Here is a 24,127-nt window from a genome sequence, read left to right on the forward strand (position 1 = left end):
GGGAGTAGCAAGTTCCTCTTTCGGCGAGCACACGCTTCAGACTTAACTGTTGATTGTGAAGTAGTATTCGGACTGAGTCAATTTTTTTTGAGGAAGCCAAAGCCTTACGACGTGGAAGTTTTTTATTTGAGGAGGAACATTAAACATACAGAACCGTAGCTGATCAAAGCTCCTTTTAGTTTTCTATTTTTTATTTAATTTTAAGACTTATTTTCTTTTGTTGGGATGAAAGAATAAAAGAGGATCAGTTCAGTGGGCCCCCACTAATGCTAGCGGAGCCACGGTCCACAGAGAGAGGGCCGTGTGGTGCAATATTTAAGGAATCCGTGACTCCGATCGATCACATAGGAAAGACAAATTCTCTCCAAATTGAAATTATTGAGCTAAAGCTTCTTTTAAATTCTAAAGTATTACCAAGATATGGGTGAAACATATGGTCATTCTCGAGATGGTTATTATGTGAGTAATTAATATTTAGACAAATGAAAACCTTCAGATTAATTTGATCATTGACTATATAGGAGTAATTTCGTGCACCGTTTCATAATAAACTTTAAACAAAGTGCTGTACCGGCCGCCGGGCATCGGAAGCTGGGAAATGCACTCAACTTCTCCCAGTGGCATTTTGGGTAATTTTCTTCAGAAGTATATATAATTAGCCATAAGAGTCGTACGTTGTGATGTCATGGAATTCAGTTATATCAATGTACATTATTTATTATAAACATCATTATTTACTGAAATCAAACTCATTACCTGAATGTAGAGCAGGTATAAGTGTATAACAGTAAAATGGCATGGGACCAAACCCTGCACTTTGGAACCATAAGTGAGGCTACCAAAGGGAATTCATGTACTCATTACGGATGGACCATCCCTCTGTGATAGCCCCACTCATATTTTTCACTATATACATTTAAAGACATTTACAACGAGAACAATGTCAGAACTTGCCATTCATTCATCTGATATTTTTTTTAAAATGGAGCACCAAGGAAAGGAAAGGTTGAGGCTAAGCTTACGATACCCAACTGTTTCAGCTTTCGGCATTTGCCTTCGTGGCCCAAAACACTATGAAAAATAATACGTGCATTAGGTAAAGAAGGCTCAGGCACTAACCCCACCTGCCGATGCAATTCACTCTCTTCACCTTTACCATTCATTACTTCCGTCGCTAGGAACCAATAAATGGACAGCCACCCTCTCATAAATTACAATAAATAAGAGCACGTTTTCTAACCAACATTTTCTAACGCGGAACGAATCAATCTCCATCGAAACTACCACGTGTTACTAAAAGTTGGCAATTGAAATGAAAAATATAACTAACTGAAAATTTATATTTCTCGCGTATTAATATCATAATTACAATCGGGTGGAGGTTTTAGGCAAGACAGCGGAGATTCAAAGGATGAGAGAGACAGAGGTGCGCGGATCCACAAAAACCACCATACAATCCCGTACATAGGACTGAGCCGAGCCGAGGTAGTTTTTGATTTGTCGAGCTCAACTCGACTCAAATTATTCGAGCTCGAACTTGAATTCGAGATTTTTTTTAATTCTTTATTTAAACTCGATTCGATAAGTTAAACTCTCGACTCGAATTATAGCTCGTCCTACAAACGAGTTCGAGTCGAGTCGAGCTCAAGTTTAAATTTTTTTTGAAATAAGATTTAATAATTAATAAATTAAATGAATAAAAAAATTAATATTAAATTTATACAACTAACAAGTAAAAACTCTATTAAATTATAAAATTTATAAATAATTAATATCTAACTAGTTGATATTTATCCAAAATAAAAATATATTATATTTCTATATATATTATTAATACATACACTTAATATGATAGCATATATCTATTTCATATATGATTCTCACATACTAATATATGAAATTATTAAATTTTATCAATTAATTATTATACAAATTATAAAATATACCTATAAAGTATATTCACTATATAGACATAAGTAATTAAAATACATATTAGATATATTTTATTATAAAAGTGATATGTTTATATTATTAGTTGATATATATATATATGCATAGGTGTATGTATATATTTATTAATATATGAATAATTTATCAATATATGAATAGGTTTTAATCAAGTCGAGCTAACGAGTCGACTCAAGCATAAACGAGTCTTAGCTGAGTCGAATCGAATTTTGTCAGGTATGTGACATTTACAAATCGAGCGAATATCTACCTTCACGAACGAACTTTTTTTTTTTTTTTTGAGTGAAGTTCAATTCAAGTTTAATTAAGCGAATACCAAACGGATTGTACTGATTTATTTACGCCCTACTCGTAAACCATAGAACACAAGTAACAAGAGAAACGAACATGGACCAAAGCTCTGATAAATTTCGGGATCACAACTCTTTTCCGACGATCGATTTAGATGTGTTAGAGCACTCTCAATAGCTCTTTTATCTTATCTTTTAAAATACATTACCAAAACCTACTTTTTCTATTTTACATACTAACTTTTACAATATACCATACATCAGCTTATCTATTTTTTCTTCATATCATTTAAATATTATACTTTTTATTCTTTTTTATTTATTTCAAATATTTTCTTTAACTATCAAAAATATCCTCATATCTTTTTATATTTACAATATCTCCCGTATAAAATGTCATACAATTATGTTTTATTTTAAATTAATCCAAATTTATAAGTTAAAAACCAAAATATAAATTAATTCAATAAAATAGAGCATGGTATATACCTACTACTACGCACACCACCAACAGACATTTTGGAATAGGAGTTGCGACAAGGACTTATCGGAGAAGACGAGTAGAAGGCAACTGTGACCCCACTAATGCTTGAACTGGAATGTGAGATTTGAAGCAGCTCTCATTCACACGATGGGAGACGAGCAGAAGGCAGATGGGCAAGGAAGGGAAGACGCGCGAAATAAACTGATGTCTTCAGGGGTTGAAATGAAAATTAATTAAATCAGCTAGGCGAGGGAAAATTACATAAATGAGAGAGAAATGAATAAAAAATCATTTACATTCCTAAACAGTTACCGCTAGATGTAGCTGTGGTCCTGTAGCGAAATGGATTTTACAGATGAAATAGATCATCCATTGGACGCCGATTTCAGACTATTTTCTTTAAATTATACAAAAATCTGGATTTTACATATCCCGTTGTGAGTGCTCAAAAATCTGGGTTTTACATAACCCGTTGTGAGTGCTCTTAGATTTCAGGATCGATGCAAGACGCACAGGGAAACATCCTTAACCTCACTTCTTCAAACTTCCAGTTCTAACGCACCTGTTTTAGATAGAAAGTTTCGGGATTGTAATATGACAACCTTGGATCTAGAATGCATTTTTCTCATATAGATTTAAACAAGTTCATACAAAACAGGGTCTGTCTAATGCGTCCACTCAATCAATTAGGCATTCTACGTTTACACGATACATATTGAATTGAGAGCTCCAGCTTAATTTTCAGAAACTTTTACAGGAATCTGATACAAATAACAAACGGACTACTTCACGCAAACCGGTAAATTAAAAAAGTTACAAACCCTAACTTCACACAAACCTTATAGACTGACAAGTTTTAACACAAACGTGTAAATTAAACAAACCTATATTTAACAAAAACCTGTAAACTAGATGAACACAGATTATACACCAATCTATGAACTACCACCCGAAAAGAAAAAACGAAAAGACTACAGAGAAAATAGGGAAAACCCAGACATCATTCTCGCCATCGAGCTCCAAGCCCCACCAATCAATCCCAATAAAAGCTGAACCTATAAATCATTGTCTGACTAGAAACCTTTCCTGAAGAAAGGTCTTAAACTACTTAGATTCCATGACTGCTTCTGGGTCATAAACTCAACTTTCGCCTTCATAAAAAGTTAGGCAAGGTCGAGAATCAGATAAACCCAAACAACTACTCCACATCCACGGTTGATGCCCAACCATCCGACGACGACCACGTTACTCTAATCGAGCCGTAGAATCCTACGCAAGTCGCTAGCGACATCTTCGTTCTTTACGGGTACACACTTCTTCAAGAAGAAAGCCGGTAAAGGTAGCGAACTAGGTGGCGGAGATTCCGCAAACACCGACGCCCCGGCATAGAACCCAGCGACTACGTTGGAGTCGGTCGTCAGTCGGATCCGATTCGGAATAGAGACCGGATCTGGACCCAGTCGCTCCGTAGACACCAGATCCACCTCTTTAAGGATCTCCTTATCTGCTTGGCTCAAATTTTCGCCACGTTTAAGGATCTTGACCTGGCCCATGATGAGGTTGGTGGACGGCGCTTTCTGGGCAACGGGTCGGCTCGGAGCCGGGGAGGAGCTCGGCCGCGTAGGGCTTCTTTTCCTGCGATTATATTGTGTACGGTTAACACGGTTAGGGTAAGCGTTTAGTGGCTTCTTCATTTGAGTTGGAGAGAGAGACTCCTGAAGACAACCTCGGGGATTCAGAACTGCCACACTACCCATTATACTGAAACCCAGAAATAAATTTAACTTACAAAAAAAAAAATACAGAAGGAATGGGTTTGGAAGGAAGGAAATTGTTGAAAGAATAAAATATGATTTGAAGCCTTCAGAAAGAAGAACAGGTAAAGATTTGCAGGTCAGATATGGAGGGGGTGAAAAAGAAGAAAAATAATATCGACTGAGCAAAGGCTGTGTGGAGGGGAAGTGGTGATTTATAACTTATAGGACAGCATAGCAGTGCTAGTTAATAGCGTATCTATCCGAGGCGATTGCGAATCTTCCACGACCACTAGTGATAGCCATGGGCCTTGGCTGCAGTTCTGCTTCTACGCAATTGCCTAGCTCCCCATCTTTGACTATTAACTATTTTTTTTTTTAAATGGACTATTGACTATTAAGCCATACAAAATTAGACTAAATCAAAGAACTATTCACAATCTACACCAAACTCTTAAAAATAAATATCTATATATCTTATTAAAAAACACTTTTATATGTTATAAAAAATTATAAATGTGAGATATATAATGTGAATAGTAGCTTATTTGTAAAATTTTTCCTTAATCTAATATACTTAGAAAATTAAAAAAGAAAAAAAGAAGAGACTACATCCAATATAACTAAATCCAATATAACCGACCTAATCCAGATAAGACTACAAGTATCATTCCCTTCTGGTTTTGTTATTCAAATCTCTAAATTTTAAAGAATGAATTTAATTTTTTGATAAAATAAATATTCTAATTTTTTATTTTGAAGTATAGATTTAAGATGTAAGTAGTGACTCCCTATATCTGAAGAGTCACTATTTATTCTCTAAATCAGTTTATATATATTATGTAAAGAATAATAAAATATGTAAAAATAATAATAAAGAAAAAACAAAAAAAAAAGAATATTTAAAAAATGAGTAAAATTTAAAAAAAAATTATAAGAAATGTAATTTATAGCTAAAATTAAAAAAAAAAATTATAAAAGATTGGATGTGAATGCTCTAGTCTTTAAATTTAAAAGTAAAATGAAAGCGGAGACAATTTGTTTGTACCATTATGCCCATTTCCACTATTATTCCGAAGGAAATTTACATGTTATTAGGTCATTCAATATTTCGATATAAAAATAAATAAATTATAAGAAGACTAAAGAAAATAAATATTACACAGTAAAGAAAATAACACAGAAAGAAGTGGAGTGATAATTGTTGAATAAAATCTTTACCAATTAGAGAGAGAGAGAGAGAGAAGGCTAATGATTGTAAAAGAATGGCGAATAATTGTAAAAGAGAGATGAACTGTAAAAAGGGCATTCGGGGAATCCAATGGGTTGACACGCTTTAAAAAGAAAGATCATCCTTTTTTTTTTATTTTTTAGAAAAATAAAATATTATTGAAAGGAAAACTCATGTTTTGAACGTGTTTTACACTCCCACTCCCCCGACTTGCTGTCAAAGAGACGGGAAAGCTCGAAGGAGGTGGAAATGCCTTTAATGTCTGAGTCAAATGTATTGCTCGATCTTTACAGTAAAAAACAATGATTTTGTTAACTTACATGAAGAATGATAATCAATGGATATACATAGAGTAAGGATGAGATCCGCTAGAGCATTGTAACAATTGATCTTCCATTTGAAACCAAGCCCGTACGTTATTATTTGAACTTCCCTTGCCATCTGAACATTGGGAAGTTTTTGGGATGCTTTAGCTGATAGGAGTTTGAATGAGATGAATAATTACCAGTGTTTACAGGACGTTTGAGGTGTTCGGCTAGGCCCACTTCTCTGGGCTATGAAGCTCTCGGCTCGAGAGAGATTCTAACCCTTCCAACACGTATCCGAAAGGTGGGAGAGGATGGTTGGGGTGTTCCGGTCTCAGTCAACATAGAACCTGCAGAGTGCAGAGCCGTACTACCACGGCCGTCGCAAACTTAGGGACAGATCTATGTCTTCCTTTCTAGTTTAACTCTTTTTTTTAATTAAATTCTGGTGGGGATTTTTCCAAGTATCACGAGAAATGTCACGTTCTTTTAACAATTTAAGATTATTGTGGCCCTGGGGTTGTTTTTATCGTAATAATATTGACTTATTCGTCTTTATTTTTATTTTTAAATTTAAATAATATCTTTAAATTCATTTATATTAATCTATGTATCTCTAAATTTTTACATAATTATGAATAGTAATTCTTCAAGTTTGAAGAATCATTTTTCATTCTCTAAATATTATTTTTAATATTTTTTCTCTCTCATATCCACAAAATCAACTTTATAAAATTTGTATTAAGATGATTTTGATATATGAAATTTGTATTAAATTGATGATACAAAATGTTTTTTAGTATATATTAATATTTATTGATAAAATTAATCATTTTGATATATAAAATTAGTAATATTTAGATATATGAAATTGATATTTTTCAACACATGGTTAATTATAAAATATATAAAAAATAATAATTTTAAGAAAAAATAAAAAATAATAATATTTTATTATTATTTAGTTCAAAGAAATAGAATCTAATGTGTGAGTTTTTTTATATATAAAATTTATTTTTAAAATATGTAATTTTAAAAATGCATATAGAACCGTGCTCTTAGCATATATATATATAACAAGTACTGAAATGTGTGTATTACTTTTGTTCAACCAGAAATATGTGGGTTCATGCCGAAGTTCAAAAAACTTATTAGCAGTACCTGGGGCCCATTTCTCCTATGGCTAAAGCAGCCCATCCCCTCGATTGGCTGGTGGGCCTGCATTAACCCAGTTGACTTGATTTGTCAGTTCCGGCTCTGAAACGAATAACCTATAAAAAAACAGTGCGGTTATTTTTTTCGCACTCTTTTTTTTTTTTTTTTTTCCTTCTTTCTTTCTTTCTTTCTTTTCTTTTCTTTAAAAAAAAAATTAAAATCAAAATTGGACTGAGCCGTCGCATGCGAACCCATATCTTCAATTCAACGTCCAGGTTGGGATTTTTGCATTTTTAATGAAGAACTCAGATATGGCCATTCCCAAATTCCAAACCAAACCGGCCTAAGTCCAACCACTCCAACTCTATTCCAAGATCCAACTTATACGTTAAAGACTTGCTAACAAACATTTATATTTTCCTGTCTGGACAATATTTTCTGTAGAAATTAAATATTAGAATGTGAACACCTTTTATGGATGAACGGCTACGAATGGAACAATATGATGTTGATTGAACTGTCGGTGAAAATGATTTAAAAACCCTTGGGTAGTCTAACCATGCTAACGCTCCAGATCCTATGCTATGGCAAGTCATAACTTTCCCAACACCCACGCACACGTTGGTTTCATCCAAATATATAATTTTGATTATATATAATGACATTTATTGAGTTAAAAAAAAATTCAAAACCTTTACAAATGAATATTATTATAAAATAAATTCTTTTAACTATAAATTAAATTTTATAAAAATAAATTCATATAATATGTCATTATAAAATTATTTTTATTATAAAATAAAATTAATGTATGACATGATATCAATTCTCTTATTATAATTACGATATTCTGGAACGTGAAGGCACTACAGCTTAGTGATATCTCTCTCGATCATTGCAAAACGCATCAAAATAGGTGTCCTCGTGTGCATGCAAGGTTAGCTGCAGGCATATTGGCCCACTCCAATTAATTGAAGACCAACTTTAAATACGATCGATCATTGTTTTAATTTTAAGTATATACTAAACATTAATGTCTATGTCAATAATTTGTTTTCCAATATATTAGAATTATCTCATGCAGCCTCTCAAGTTTCCCCTTCGATTTCTCCTGACAAGTCGGTTACAAGAAAATTGCCACCGAATTGATAGAATCTATTTCTGTTATTTGTATTTGTTATTTGTATTCTTTATTCTATTATTTGACTCATTTTTCGTTGTATATATATATTGCAACACATTGTACATTTTTCTATGGAAAAGTATAGTTGCAAGCATAATTGTGCATTAATCTGTGTACCAATATGATGGGATTGGTCAAAAAGTAGATTTTATTGAAAACAGTGTTAATTTAAATTTTAAGTTTGAATAAATCAGTATTGGTACACAGATTAGTGCACGAGTATGCTTGTATGTAGCAAAACTCTTTTTCTATTATGGAATATAGGCTCACGTTGATATTGGATTCATAAACAACCCTCAATGTTTCCTCTATTTTCCCTGCATTCTTCTCATGTGCCATTTCCATTATAGTATCATGAGCCAATCCCCTCCGACCTCTCCTACCCAAACCCCTCCAAGCTCTCCAACTCATTCTGCCATGTTCTACTCTGATAACTCCAAACCTAAGGACAATCCTCATCACTCAGCTAGTCCGTATTTTATTCAGCCCAGCAAGAACGTCTCTTCTCCGTTGGTCCCCAAGTTATTTACCATTGAAAATTACGTTACTTGGGCTCGCTCCATGCGTAGAGCTCTGAACATAAAAAAGTAAGCTTGGATTCCTTGATGGTAAGATCTCCAAACCTTTGGATTCCGATCCTTTGTTCCTTCCATGGGAACGATGCAATGAAATGATCATTGTTTAGCTCCAAAACTCTGTTGGTTTAGACCTTCGATCTACAATTGCCCATGCCGACACAACGGCTGACGTATGGAGTGACCTCCATGAACACTTCTTTATACAAAACGCCCCTCGCATCTTCCAGTTCACAAAGGTTATCTCCTCTTTAATTCAAGATGATGATTCTGTGAATATTTACTACAATAAACTTAAAGGTTATTGGGATGAACTTGATGTATATGAGCCAATGCCTCTTTGCACCTGTGGATCTGTCAAGAGTCAAGACTCTCGTGGAGTACCATCATCATCACAAGGCAATGGAATGCGAAGCTTACTGCCTCTCTCGTTGAATTTGGTTTTGTGCAATCTAAAGATGATTACAGCTTATTTACCAAGACAACATCTACTTCATTCACGGCATTATTAGTTTATGTCAATGACATCGTTTTATTGATCTTGGATGCTTCATCAAATGCTACTGTGAAACAATTTTGGAAGTCAAAATTTAGAATCAAAGACATTGGGAGTCTTAAATACTTCCTTGGAATAGAAGTTAGGCGTTCAAATAAGGGAATTCAACCATGTCAGTGCAAATACCCGCTTAATATAATGGTAGAAACATGCATGCTTGCCTTCAAACCGTTACTATTGCCCATGGAGCCGAATCTTAAACTTAGAAGAGATAAGGGTGAATTATTCAATGATCCAGTAGTGTATCGTAAGCTTGTCGGCAAGCTCCTATATCTCACAAATATCAAACTTGATCTCAACCACAGTGTGCACTTGTCGAGTCAATTCATTGAGACACCGAGGATCCATCACTATAATGCAATCCTCAAGGTTCTGCGATACATAAAGGGGACACCATGTCAGAGACTATTCTTCCCTGTCGACTCACAATTAAATCTCACGGCTTATTCAGACACAAGTTGGGCAAATTGTCCAAACACATGCGATCAACTACTGGGTTCTGTGTATTCATAAGAAATTCCCTAGTTTCATGGAAAAAAAACTATCATCTCTAGATCGTCTACAAAATCTTAGTATATGTCGATAGCATATGTCGTGTGCGAGTTAACTTGGATGCGTTACCTTATTGGCAATTTGCATGTTAATATTTCTAGACCTGCCATATTGTATTGTAACAATTTGGCAACCATTTATATAGCTGTGAATCCTATTTTTCATGAATGGACAAAACATATCGAACTAAATTGTCATCCAGTCTGAGACAAGGTGACCGAGGGACAGGTTCAAATAGCTCATGTGCCTTCACATCTTCAAGTTGCAGACCTGCTTACTAAACCTTTGCAATCCTCCGCGTTCACTCGACTTCTATCCAAGATGGGAGTAATCAATGTTTACTCTCCATCTTATGGGAGGATATTGAAATTGTTGAACTCAAGGTTTCAAGTTTCATGTGATTATAAATCTACACATGGATTTTGATGATAACAAATGAATTCAAAGAATAAAGAAGTCTCAAGCTCAAGTTGTCTACACAATGGAGTCAAGCACATCAAGGAAACAAGCATGAGCAAGAATGGAACAAGTTCACATTAAAATTATAGAGTAATGTTGTAAATCTCTTCAAAATTCGAAATTAGGATTAATGCTCAAAATTAATATTTTATCATAAAGCATTAAAATACATTTTCCACATGTGCATGAATATTTTTGAAAATTAAATTTGAAAATTTTGAAAGATGATTGATTGTCATCTTTTGCATGTGCATGCCTTGATTAAAGGGTTGAACTTTGAAAATATTAAAGATGATTGATTGTCATCTTTCACATGTGCATGTTTTATTTGAATATTTTCAAAAGTGATTGATGCTTTTTTAGACTTATACAAAAAGTAAAAGATTAGGTTTGAATTTTTTGAAAATGAAAGTGTGCTCATTTTGTCATATGCCAAAAGTAAAAGATTAGGTTTGATTTTTTTTGAAAAAGTGAATGATGTTGTCTTTGACAATTGAGAAAGAAGAACCTTTTATTTGAATTCTTTGAAAAAGTGAATGATGTTGTCTTTGACAATTGAAAAAGAAGAACCTTTTATTTGAATTTTTTGAAAAAGTGAATGATGTTGTCTTTGACATGTGAATCTTTTTAAATTTGAATATGAAGTCTCATATGCCTATAAATAGATCATTTGAGAGCTTCACATTTACAACACCAAGAGCATACAACATTCATTCAAAGCTTTCATTCTCTCTTCTCTAAACATTGAGCCTTAATCCTTGTTCATTTTGAGAGATATAGCTTGCGCTGTATTGTTTTTATTTCACTCGTTGAAGAGTGTTTTCTGATAACCTACCCACTATCAGCTTTTGTATCAGAAAAAGGGTGTGTATAACCCTTGTGTGTGTAGAAAGTATTCTACACAGGGAATAGTTGAATCACCACGTGTAAGGTGATTGCAAGTGTAGAGGGTGTTCTACACGGATCCTTTGTAGCGGTGTTGTTCAAAGGTGTAATAGGTTTCTATCTCCACCTGAAGGAGGTTGAATAGTGAATTTGGGAATCCTCAAGGGGTAGCTTGAGGCGAGGACGTAGGCAGTGGGGCCGAACCTCGTTAACATACTGAGTTTGCTTCTCTCTTACCCTTACTCTTTATATTTATTGTTATTTCATATTTTGTTTATATTTTATATTATATATTTGATTTATAATTGTTATTTTTTTTTAATACAACTCAATTCACCCCCCCTCTTGTGTTAGTCATCTGGGCAACAATTGGTATCAGAGCTAAGAGCTCTATTATAAGATTAACTATCTTTTGAGTTAAGATCTTATGGCTAACATTGCAGCTTCATTTGGTGAAGGTCAATCTAGTAGTCGGCCTCCACTCTTTTGTGGAGATAATTACTCATTCTGGAAAGTTAGAATGAGAATATTTCTTCAAGCTCAAGGTAGAGAAATATGGAAATGTATTGTAAATGGACCTTATATTCCAACAAAAGTGGTTGGTGGAGTAAAGGTCAAAAAGGAAGAAGAAGAGTTTGATCGTGAAGACGATAGACTTTATACTTTAAATTTAACTGCTATGAATTTATTATATAATGCTCTTAATGGAAATGAGTTTAATAGAATAATGAATTGCGCTACGGCAAAGAAAATTTGGGATAATTTGGAAGTAACTTATGAAGGAACTTTGCAAGTCAAGGAATCAAAAATTTATATTCTTACTCATGAATATGAAATGTTTAAGATGAATGATGATGAATCTATTTCTAGTATGCACACTCGTTTTACTAACATCATAAACAGCTTGACAGCTCTTGGCAAAGTTTATTCCAAGGTGGAGATAGTAAGAAAAATTCTCAACTCTTTACAAAAACGTTGGGAATCAAAAGTTACAGCGATTCTTGAAGCTAGAGACCTCAAGAAGCTCGAAGTCAATGAACTCATCGGGTCACTTATCACCCATGAGTACACATTGAAAAGAGGAGAAGAAGAAGGAAAGCCAAAGAATAGCTTAGCACTTAAAGCTGTTCCTCATGAAAGTGAAAGTGATGAAGATGAGGAAAATGACGATAAAGATGAAGAAGTTGCGATGATAACAAGAAGAATTCAGAGGTTCTTGAAGAAAAATAGAACTCCTCCGAGGAAATCTTTCAAAAAGTTTTCCAAGAAAGATTCAGGTAAAAACGACACTTTAATTTGTTATAAATGCAATAAACCTGGTCATATCAAGCCAGATTGTCCTCTGCTAAAGAAAGATCGAAACAAGGGCAAGAAAGCAATGAAAGCTACATGGGATGATGATTCAAGTAGCTCAGATAGTGAAGCAAGCAGTGAAGAATCAGCAAATCTTTGTCTTATGGCTAAAGATGACATTGAGGTAACAAATCTTGATAATATTGAAAATCCTTCATATGAAGAATTGCAAAATGTTTTAGAAGAGATTTATGAGGAATTTGAAAAATTGGGTATCAAGTATACTGCTTTGAAAAAGAAAAATTCTTCTTTAACAAACGAAATTGAAATTTTAAGAAAAGAAAGTATCATTTTGAAAGATGAAAATCTTGAATTGAATAAGAAGAAAACCGATTTAGAAAATATTGTTGAAAACTTTACGAATGGAAAAAGAAATTTTGAAAAACTTCTTGGTAGTCAAAGATGTGTTTTTGACAAGGCAGGTTTGGGATATATGCCAAAACAAAAATACAAACCTTATAAAAATTTCTTTGATAATCATTCTACCTCAAAGGCTAATATTCAAAATTCTTTTCATAAAAATAATTTTGTCAAAAAAGGATATTATTATAATCATTCAAGTTTTTCATATATGTCACATGCTATTTGTAATTTTTGTAATAGAAATGGTCATAATTATCATACTTGTCCTATTAGAAGAAATCATACAATGACTATTAGGGCCATATGGGTACCTAAAAATCTTGTTTCCTCTAATACTAATAAATAAAGGACCCAAAGAACTTGGGTACCAAGAAAAATCATTTTAATTGTTTTTATAGGTATGCATGAAGTCATCCACAAGCAAAAATAAGTGGTTTTTAGATAGTGGATGTTCAAGACACATGACGGGAGACAAGACTAAGTTCTTTGATCTTAGATCTAAAGAAGAAGGACACGTGACATTTGGAGACAACTCGAAAGGGAAGATCGTGGGAATATGTAAAATTGGTAATGAATCTTCTCTCATAATTGAAGATGTTCTACTTGTTGAAGGTTTAAAACATAATCTTTTGAGCATAAGTCAATTATGTGATAAAGGATTTACAGTTACTTTTAAAATGGATAAATGCATTATTTTGAATGATCATGATTGTAATATTTGTTTTATTGCTTTTAGAAACAATAATGTTTATACAATTGATTTTGAAGAAATTACTTCACAAGATGCTATTTGCTTGTCAGCTCAAAATGAAACTAGTTGGTTATGGCATAGAAGATTAGGTCATGCCAACATGGAACTTATTTCCAAACTTTCAAAAAATGATCTTGTGAGAGGTTTACCAAAAACATATTTTCTTAAAGACAAAATTTGTGATGCATGTCAATTTGGTAAACAAACAAAAACTTCTTTTAAAACTAAGAAACATATTTCCACTACTAGACCATTGCAACTGATACACATGGATCTTTTTGGACCAAATAGAGTTGCAAGTCTAGGAGGAAAATATTATGCATTTGTTATTGTTGATGATTTCTCTAGATATACTTGGGTCATCTTTCTTGCTCATAAAGATGAGGCACATAATGCCTTTACCAAGTTATGCAAGAGAATTCAAAATGAAAAGGGCTATACTATTTCAAGTATCCGAAGTGATAGGGGAAAAGAGTTTGTTAATAAAAATATTGAAACATTTTGTGATGAAAACGGTTTTATTCATAATTTTTCTGCTCCTCGAACTCCTCAACAAAATGGGGTAGTAGAGAGGAAAAATAGATCTCTTCAAGAGATGGCAAGAACAATGCTCAATGAGAACAACTTGCCTAATTATTTTTGGGCCGAAGCGGTAAGTACTACATGTTATGTTATAAATAGAGTTATGTTAAGGTCTAAATTAAATAAAACCCCCTATGAGCTTTGGAATGAGAAAAAGCCCAATATTGGTTACTTTCATGTATTTGGATGCAAATGTTTTATTTTGAATGACATAGATAATTTAGGCAAGTTTGATGCAAAATCTGATGAAGGTATTTTTCTCGGGTATTCTACTAATAGTAAAGCTTATAGAGTATTCAACAAAAAGACTTTAACTGTACAAGAATCTATGCATGTAGTATTTGATGAATCTAATTCTCCACTCTCCAAAAAATCTATTGATGAAGAAACAGAAGGTATAAATAACACAGAAAGTCTCAATCTCAACAAAGAGAAAGCAATAGAGGAAGTTCAACATGGAGCCATCAGGAAAGATCATCAAAATTTAATACAAGATGCAACCAAACAGTGGAAATTTGTGAAAGATCATCCAGTGGAACAAATTTTGGGAGAACCTTCACAAGGTGTAAGTACTCGATCATCTCTTAGAAATATTTGTAATCATACTGCTTTTCTATCTCAAATTGAACCCAAAAATATTGATGACGCACTTCTTGATGAATCTTGGATTCTAGCTATGCAAGAAGAGTTGAATCAATTTGAAAGAAATGATGTTTGGACACTTGTTCCTAGACCCAAAAATTATACTATTATTGGAACAAAATGGGTTTTTAGAAATAAGAAAGATGAGTCTGGAGTCATTACTAGAAATAAGGCTCGACTTGTAGCCCAAGGTTTTAATCAAGAAGAAGGAATCGATTATGATGAGACATATGCACCTGTCGCAAGATTAGAAGCTATTCGAATGCTACTTGCATATGCTTGTTATAAAGATTTCAAACTTTTTCAAATGGATGTTAAAAGTGCTTTCTTAAATGGTTTTATAAATGAAGAGGTATATGTTGAGCAACCTCCAGGTTTTGAAAATCATATTTCCCCAAATCATGTTTTCAAACTCACAAAAGCACTATATGGACTTAAACAAGCTCCTAGAGCTTGGTACGAGAGACTCAGTGGTTTCTTGATTGAAAAAGGTTTTTCAAGAGGAAAAATCGACACAACTCTTTTCATTAAATATGAAAATGATGATATTCTTTTGATTCAGATTTATGTTGATGATATAATATTCGGTGCTACTAATGAAAATATGTGTCAAGTTTTTGCTAAGACTATGCAGGAAGAATTTGAGATGAGCATGATGGGTGAACTTACATTCTTTCTCGGATTGCAAATTAAGCAAGCAAAAAGTGGGACATTCATCAATCAATCAAAATATATTAAAGAATTACTGAAGAAATTTGGGATGGAAAATGCTAAGGAAATTGGAACACCAATGAGCCCATCAACTAAACTTGATAAAGATGAATCCGGTAAGCCAGTTGACTCGAAGATATATCGAGGTATGATTGGTAGCTTATTATATTTAACAGCCAGTAGACCAGATATTATGTTTAGTGTGTGCTTATGTGCACGTTTTCAATCATCTCCAAAAGAATCACATTTAATTGCAGTTAAGCGCATTCTTAGATATCTTAGTGGTACAATTAACCTAGGGTTATGGTACCCTAAGCACACATCTTTCGATCTAATCAGCTACACAGATGCAGATTATGCTGGCTGTAAAATAGATCGAAAAAGCACTAGTGGAGCATGCCATTTCTTAGGTCATGCATTAGTTTCCTGGTTTAGTAAAAAACAAAATTCTGTTGCACTATCTACTGCTGAGGCAGAATATGTTGCTGCGGGTAGTTGTTGTGCTCAAGTTCTCTACATGAAGCAACAACTTGAAGATTTTAAACTCATGTATAATCACATTCCAATCAAATGTGATAATACAAGTGCTATAAATCTTTCAAAGAACCCAATACAACATTCTAGAACTAAGCATATTGAAATAAGGTATCATTTTCTTCGAGATCATGTGCAAAAAGGTGATATAATGTTAGAGTTCACAAACACACACGATCAGTTAGCAGATATTTTCACAAAACCTTTACCAGAAGATAGATTATGTATGATCAGAAGAGAAATAGGTATGATGCATGCTATGAATATCTCTTAAAAGATAGACCAGAGTCAATAAAAATAGAGATAGATTTTTTTTAATACTTTTACATAAATTTGAGATTCTTAGCCTCATGTTTGAGACGCTCATTCTCTTCATACAATATCATGTCATTCTTATTCATGGGAACCGGCAAGCGGAATGAAGAATCTAATAAAGATTTCAACTGTTTATTCTTCTGCCGAATGATTCCTTCCCTTGTGTGAGACTCTTGAACAATTTGTTGAAGTACAACAATTTGTTCTTTGAGCTTTTCAACTTCGTGATTTTTGGCTTGTAGCCGCTGAGAAAAAGCCACAATAGAGGAAGAGTAGCGAGTCCCAAGACTCACCAAGTCATAAATAGCATCAGAATCTGACTTATTAGTCAGATTATTATTTTCTTGCTGCAACATGGCACCAATGGTAGCTGCAGAAAGAACAGGAGGTTGAGATGCAGAATGCCTCATGGATGGATCTAGAGAAATGTTAGAAGAATGAGCCATTGAAAAAAGAATAGAAGGCTTAAAACGAGAATGCTGAAGGAATGCAAATGAGTTATAGAGATGAGATGAAAACTTGATGCGGATTAGATGAACTTCAGGACTGATTTTATAGAGATAGCATAAAGAATAAGACAAACTATTTTCTCTTCAAATCTTATTTAGTCAAAAGAAATACAAGATATGCTGGACACACTTTGTCAAAAGTTTTCTTACTAAGCCAGCGAGATTAACAGTAGATTGTCCCTATTTTTCTAGTAAACGATGAACCTCTGCTGTTATCTGCCGATGTTGACCTTGTATCTGAACCCTTTCTCGTTCCAGCTCTTCTATTCGTGGTTGCAGATCATGAGCATACCAATCTGCAAATTTTTTCAACTCTTGGTTTTCTTGCTTTAGCCTTTTATTCTCACTATCCTTATTAGCAAGCTTCTGTCGTAACTCAGATATTTGCATGTTAAGATGATCAATCTCACTCACCCTCGCCATTAACCTTCGAGACATGATCGTAACAGAGGCAGCATATTGATTACTGAGCATTCTTGATTCTGCAATAATCTCAGAATCAGCCTTACTAGAAAAACGGTTCACTGCTCCTATCATGGTATTGACGGCCTCAGGAGAGAAGATTGATGATTGATGCGTCAAGGGTTCCTGATTCAAGTCTGGAACATTAGTGGAAGAGAATTGCTCAGCCATTCTATCGTTGTGGAAAAACAGAACTTAGGTCAATAAGTGATTATTTTTTTGGCATCCGATAGATGAAAATGATCATTTTTTTATAGAAACTCGGAGCCTTCAATCCCGTTTGTCAACAACATCAGGCGATTGTTTAAATCTTTAGCCGTATTAAATTCATAGAGTTAGGCCTCGAGGCTTTGCAGCACTTGTCGGGTCACGGACGGCTCCATTTTTCAACTATCTACAGTGACTATTAAACGCATCGTTTTCTTCAGTCTATTTACTTGTTGCGGATCCTTTTTAATGATGCCAAAAGGGGGAGAAGTGTTAGACTAGAACATTAACATTGTTTAAATTGCTAAACTTGTTATATATGCTTGGAATTATATTTATACTTTTGCTTGAAAAACTAACGCATATTTTCAGGGGGAGCTTAAGTATTAATATAGGTTTCAAGTTCTATCAAATATTTGTCATCATCAAAAAGGGGGAGATTGTTGAACTCAAGGTTTCAAGTTTCATGTGATTATAAATCTACACATGGATTTTGATGATAACAAATGAATTCAAAGAATAAAGAAGTCTCAAGCTCAAGTTGTCTACACAATGGAGTCAAGCACATCAAGGAAACAAGCATGAGCAAGAATGGAACAAGTTCACATTAAAATTATAGAGTAATGTTGTAAATCTCTTCAAAATTCGAAATTAGGATTAATGCTCAAAATTAATATTTTATCATAAAGCATTAAAATACATTTTCCACATGTGCATGAATATTTTTGAAAATTAAATTTGAAAATTTTGAAAGATGATTGATTGTCATCTTTTGCATGTGCATGCCTTGATTAAAGGGTTGAACTTTGAAAATATTAAAGATGATTGATTGTCATCTTTCACATGTGCATGTTTTATTTGAATATTTTCAAAAGTGATTGATGCTTTTTTAGACTTATACAAAAAGTAAAAGATTAGGTTTGAATTTTTTGAAAATGAAAGTGTGCTCATTTTGTCATATGCCAAAAGTAAAAGATTAGGTTTGATTTTTTTGAAAAAGTGAATGATGTTGTCTTTGACAATTGAGAAAGAAGAACCTTTTATTTGAATTCTTTGAAAAAGTGAATGATGTTGTCTTTGACAATTGAAAAAGAAGAACCTTTTATTTGAATTTTTTGAAAAAGTGAATGATGTTGTCTTTGACATGTGAATCTTTTTAAATTTGAATATGAAGTCTCATATGCCTATAAATAGATCATTTGAGAGCTTCACATTTACAACACCAAGAGCATACAACATTCATTCAAAGCTTTCATTCTCTCTTCTCTAAACATTGAGCCTTAATCCTTGTTCATTTTGAGAGATATAGCTTGCGCTGTATTGTTCTTATTTCACTCGTTGAGGAGTGTTTTCTGATAACCTACCCACTATCAGCTTTTGTATCAGAAAAAGGGTGTGTATAACCCTTGTGTGTGTAGAAAGTATTCTACACAGGGAATAGTTGAATCACCACGTGTAAGGTGATTGCAAGTGTAGAGGGTGTTCTACACGGATCCTTTGTAGCGGTGTTGTTCAAAGGTGTAATAGGTTTCTATCTCCACCTGAAGGAGGTTGAATAGTGAATTTGGGAATCCTCAAGGGGTAGCTTGAGGCGAGGACGTAGGCAGTGGGGCCGAACCTCGTTAACATACTGAGTTTGCTTCTCTCTTACCCTTACTCTTTATATTTATTGTTATTTCATATTTTGTTTATATTTTATATTATATATTTGATTTATAATTGTTATTTTTTTTTAATACAACTCAATTCACCCCCCCTCTTGTGTTAGTCATCTGGGCAACAGAAATTATCTCATACAGTCTCTCAAGTTCTCTCTGACAAGTCAGTTACCAAAGAACCACCACCGAATTGATGGAATCTGTTTATGTTATTTGTATCTATTATTTGTATTCTTCATTCTATTATTTGATTCATTTTTCGTTGTATATATGTATGGCAACACATTGTACATTTTTCTACTATGGAATATAGGCTCACGTTCATATTGGATTCACAAACAACCCTTTCTGTTTCCTCTGTTTTCCCTGCATTATTTTCCTGCGCCATTTCCATTACAATATATTTAAAAAAAAAAAAAAAGTGGGAGTACCAGCAATATATAATTGCATGTGATCAACATGCAAAAACTAATAGAGCTATAGGGCCCCCACTGTTCCCGAACCCATCATAACCGTACGAGCACCAGCTATGCATTTCCTCCTCCATTCTTTTCAATTTTATTGGCCAATCTAGGCATTAATTAATAAGCAAAAAAAAAAAAAAATCTACTGCTTATGATTTAACCATGTGTACGTTAATTATTTATCAACTAATTCGTTCGTACGGACTGGCATTTAAGAACATCCAAGAAGTTGAGGCCACAGAGTAAAGAAAAAAACATCACAATCTTTGAAATGGCGACGGCTAATATATATAATTATGAAAGAAAAAAAAAGGGGTACTCTTGCCTGTCATGTTACATATATAATATATTTAGTTGTAAATACTGACTAATGGTTTAGCACATGAACGTGACGTTCCTGATCACCATGCATGGCTCGACATGGTCTCGTGAACAGCTGTAAATCCATGTCTAATAAAGCTGAAAAAGTCTTTAAATTAGCATGATGGGTCGTTTGCATTTATTTCTTTAATTAGTTTGTTAAAGATGGTGCCTAAAAATTGTGATTATATTGTATCCGTGAATTTAAAGGACTTTATTCTGTCAGTTTTTTTTTTAAGTTTTTCTTAAATATATTTAATACTTTTCATATATAAATGGGGTATTAATCTATTTTGAAAAAAGTATTCTATCGATACTTAAAATGCTTTCCAACTTCATGCTTAAGCAACAATTGATTCATCATTAATGTATACGTGTAAAAAATTAACATAATTTGTAGTCTAAAAGGCTTGTTTGGAAAAAGTTTCAATATCAAGAATTTTCATCTCATTTTATCCTATCTTCTTCACAAATATCATTGAAATATTAAGGGTGAACAGAAATCGACGCAACTAGCAACCATCGACGGGAAATGATCGGCCGCGTTAGAAACTAGCCAGAACCAATGGAGAAAACTAGCCGACGTGCTGTGGAAATTTGAAGAAACCGACGTTTAGCGATTCAGTCTCGGATTGAAGCTGAATCGGATCGCTGAGCCAGTCGATAAGATAAATTTCTTTTTTTTAATATACCATAATCAAAATGACGTCGTTCTACTCAAGTTGGTTGGTTGGCGTGTTTCGAGATGGGGTCGTCTTCTTCCTCGATTCACTCATATGCAACTATCTCTCTCTTTTATTAGAATAAGCTTTCTAGTAGGGGAACCGAACACCAACCAAGAACCGCTGTAGCCGATATGGTCGGTTTTCCTCCTCCCCATCGATCGGTTATGATTCGTTGCTCATCACTTTTTTTGGTCATAGGTAGGCGTTGGTGATAGTGACGGCACAGTTTTCATTTATATCAAATACAAATATTTTCAAACTAATCATTATAATTTTTTTAAACTTTTAAACTAAAAATAAAAAACAATTCAATTTTTTCAAATATTCAAACAAAAATAATTTTAAAAAATATATTATAACAATATTTTAGCTCTATAATATTTTTTATTCAACTTTTTATCTATCCCTTACCAAAACCCCATAAAATATTAGGCTCATTTGGGAATTGAGATAATATGAGATAGTAAGATAGTTTGTGAATAGTAGTGCTATGATTTGAGTTGAGTATTTCTTGAATTTTAGGAAAGAAGGGAGAACAAATTGAATAAAAAAGTTAAAATATTGTTAGAATATAGTTTTATAATATTATTTTTATTTATAAATTTGAAAAAATTAAATTATTTTTTATTTTTTATTTAAATTTAAAAAAATTGTAATGACTAGTTTGAAAGTTTTGTATTTAAATTAAGTTTATAAAGAATGTGAGATGCGATGAGATGAAGATTTTGAGATGAGATCTACTTCTAAACAAGCCCATATCACCAATATTCATAAAGTTCTAAGCTCCTCTCACTCTCAAGCTTATCATAAGAATGATTAATATTCAATATAATATTAAGTTCTTGTTTAATCAGAATCGTGTAAATCCTAGTAACCGTCATTGAGTATTTAATATTGTTAATTAAGAAAATTAACAGAATAATATCCATTTCATAAGCGTGTCTACAACGGATCCTCAAGCACCTACCTCTCTTTGGACTGATCCATCCTTGACGTCACGCGGAAACATGTCCGTGATTATATATATATATATATATATATATATATTTATTAGCTGTAACTTGGCTTCTGATGAATGTCAAATTGTCAATTGCTGCATGCAAAGTGCAAACTCATCTTAATGCCCTGATGATGACACTCTACTGACCTTAATGTAGTTGATCTTTGACCGTAACGTTTGATATCCAAGTGGCCATCCTTGATCCTCGCTAAACTTGTACGTGTTGCTGCTATTGGCCACTGACATTCTGACGAGGGAGCTTAGAGAAAAGGCGGCCTCGTTTATATAATTTAGAGGATATAATTTATTAAAAATTAAATAAAATATTATTATAATATAATTTTTTAATAATTATTTTATTTAAAAATTTAAAAAATTTAAATTATTTATAATATTAAGTGTGTAAATTACAAAAAAATTATAATAATTCTATAAAATAGAATGAGATAAAATAATTTAATTTTATATAAATAAACTAGCGATAAAAATAATTTATAAAACTAAAATAAAAGAAATGGAAAGAAGACGATAACGTTGACCGATACATGCATTTATATGTATGCATGCATGTATGAATAAGGTGGGGGGTAGCTGTTGAATGGGAAGGGAACCCGTGGTGTGTTCGGGACTGCCTCAGTTTCAAACCTACATCTCACCTAACACGTGAGATAACGTCGTTTTTCTCCGAGAAGCGGCATAAGCCTATAAGGGATGGTCTACCACGTCTCGTACTCTACTCAATTTATTGGAGCTACTTACTCATCAAATTAAATTAAATTTATTATATTATATTTTATTCTTTTTATTTTCTTGTTTTTAATTTAAATGATGTTCCATATCTTAAAAAAAAAAATATATATATATACAGTCATTTATGAGATTTTTATATAGTCTATTATTATAATTAGTTAAGTTATTTTTTTAATATAAAATAATTATTTTAATCAATCGCATTAATAAAATAGTAATAAATATATAAAAATAATTATATATAATAAATTTTTTCGTATACGTGTGTATGTCTAATATCACTCGCCATTTAATTTCAAATTTTGAATTTGTGAGTTAAGATTTTATCCTTTATTGTCTTTTTTAAATTTTTGTTTGACCATCTATTGTTGATATTACCTCCAAATACTTTTGAAAACAATATAACAATATATATATAGGTGTATATATATACTAATAAAAGATTAGGCACGTATGCCTAGTTGATTGTTTAAAATACATGGATCATAATGTAGAATATCACTGTCACAAAATCAAAAATCATGTAGATGTCTGACACAATTAAAAGATGATCAGTGATTAGATCGAGGAGCTAAAATATTGCAGCCTTCAGATTGAAAAGGCAAACTGGATCAGCTATGTGCCCCACAGGATTAATGGCTACAGATCGAGTAGTACGTACTCATCTTAAACTATTATTATTATTGATGGACGTTCATAATTTGTAAAAAATGATTCAATTATTGCCTTCATGTTGGTATAAATCATCACCAAATGGGGAAAAGGGACAACTACTTTATGTAATATTATTTTTTATTTGTGGACTATTCAACCATTTTTTAAAAATAAAAAGAAAATAACATTTTATTTTATTTTTATTCTTAGTGTTGTAAGAAAAAGTAAAAAAAAAAAAATGTAAAATAGTTAACTAATAATTAAATTAAATTTTCTGAAATTAATTAACCAACAGGAACTTACTAAACTAATTAAATTAAGAAGACATTAAATTAGTTCACATGCGACGGACAAACATTAATTAAATACAATATGTTTTATTTTTATAAACGGGGTGGGGGAAGAAAAATAAATTATATTTTATAGATGAAATACGACAATTGGTGATTCAATATTAATTATGAAAAATAAACTAAAATTTTCATGTAAATGATTTATTTACTTAATTTTTTTTAAAACAAATTACGGCATTTATATATTTTATGACTATAAATTAGGAGTGGCAATATGTTATACGACCCGTTAATCTAACACAAACACGACACGATAATGGCGGCTTAGGGTTTAGTCTTAAGGGGTTCGGGTCAAAACGGGTTGACCCGTTAAGACACGATTGATTAACGGGTCAAC

At 32.8% G+C, this 24,127-nt stretch overlaps 1 protein-coding gene across 1 annotated transcript; it reads right to left on the reverse strand.

The window, feature by feature from the left end:
* Window positions 1-3,992: 3,992 nt before the first annotated feature.
* On the reverse strand, window positions 3,993-4,499 carry LOC122316432. Its single transcript, XM_043132949.1, has one exon. The coding sequence runs from the start codon at window positions 4,497-4,499 to the stop codon at window positions 3,993-3,995; it is 507 nt and encodes a 168-aa protein (XP_042988883.1).
* Window positions 4,500-24,127: the final 19,628 nt, after the last annotated feature.

The sequence above is a fragment of the Carya illinoinensis genome, chromosome 7, assembly GCF_018687715.1.
Source record: "Carya illinoinensis cultivar Pawnee chromosome 7, C.illinoinensisPawnee_v1, whole genome shotgun sequence".
In the NCBI taxonomy this organism is placed as follows: domain Eukaryota; kingdom Viridiplantae; phylum Streptophyta; class Magnoliopsida; order Fagales; family Juglandaceae; genus Carya; species Carya illinoinensis.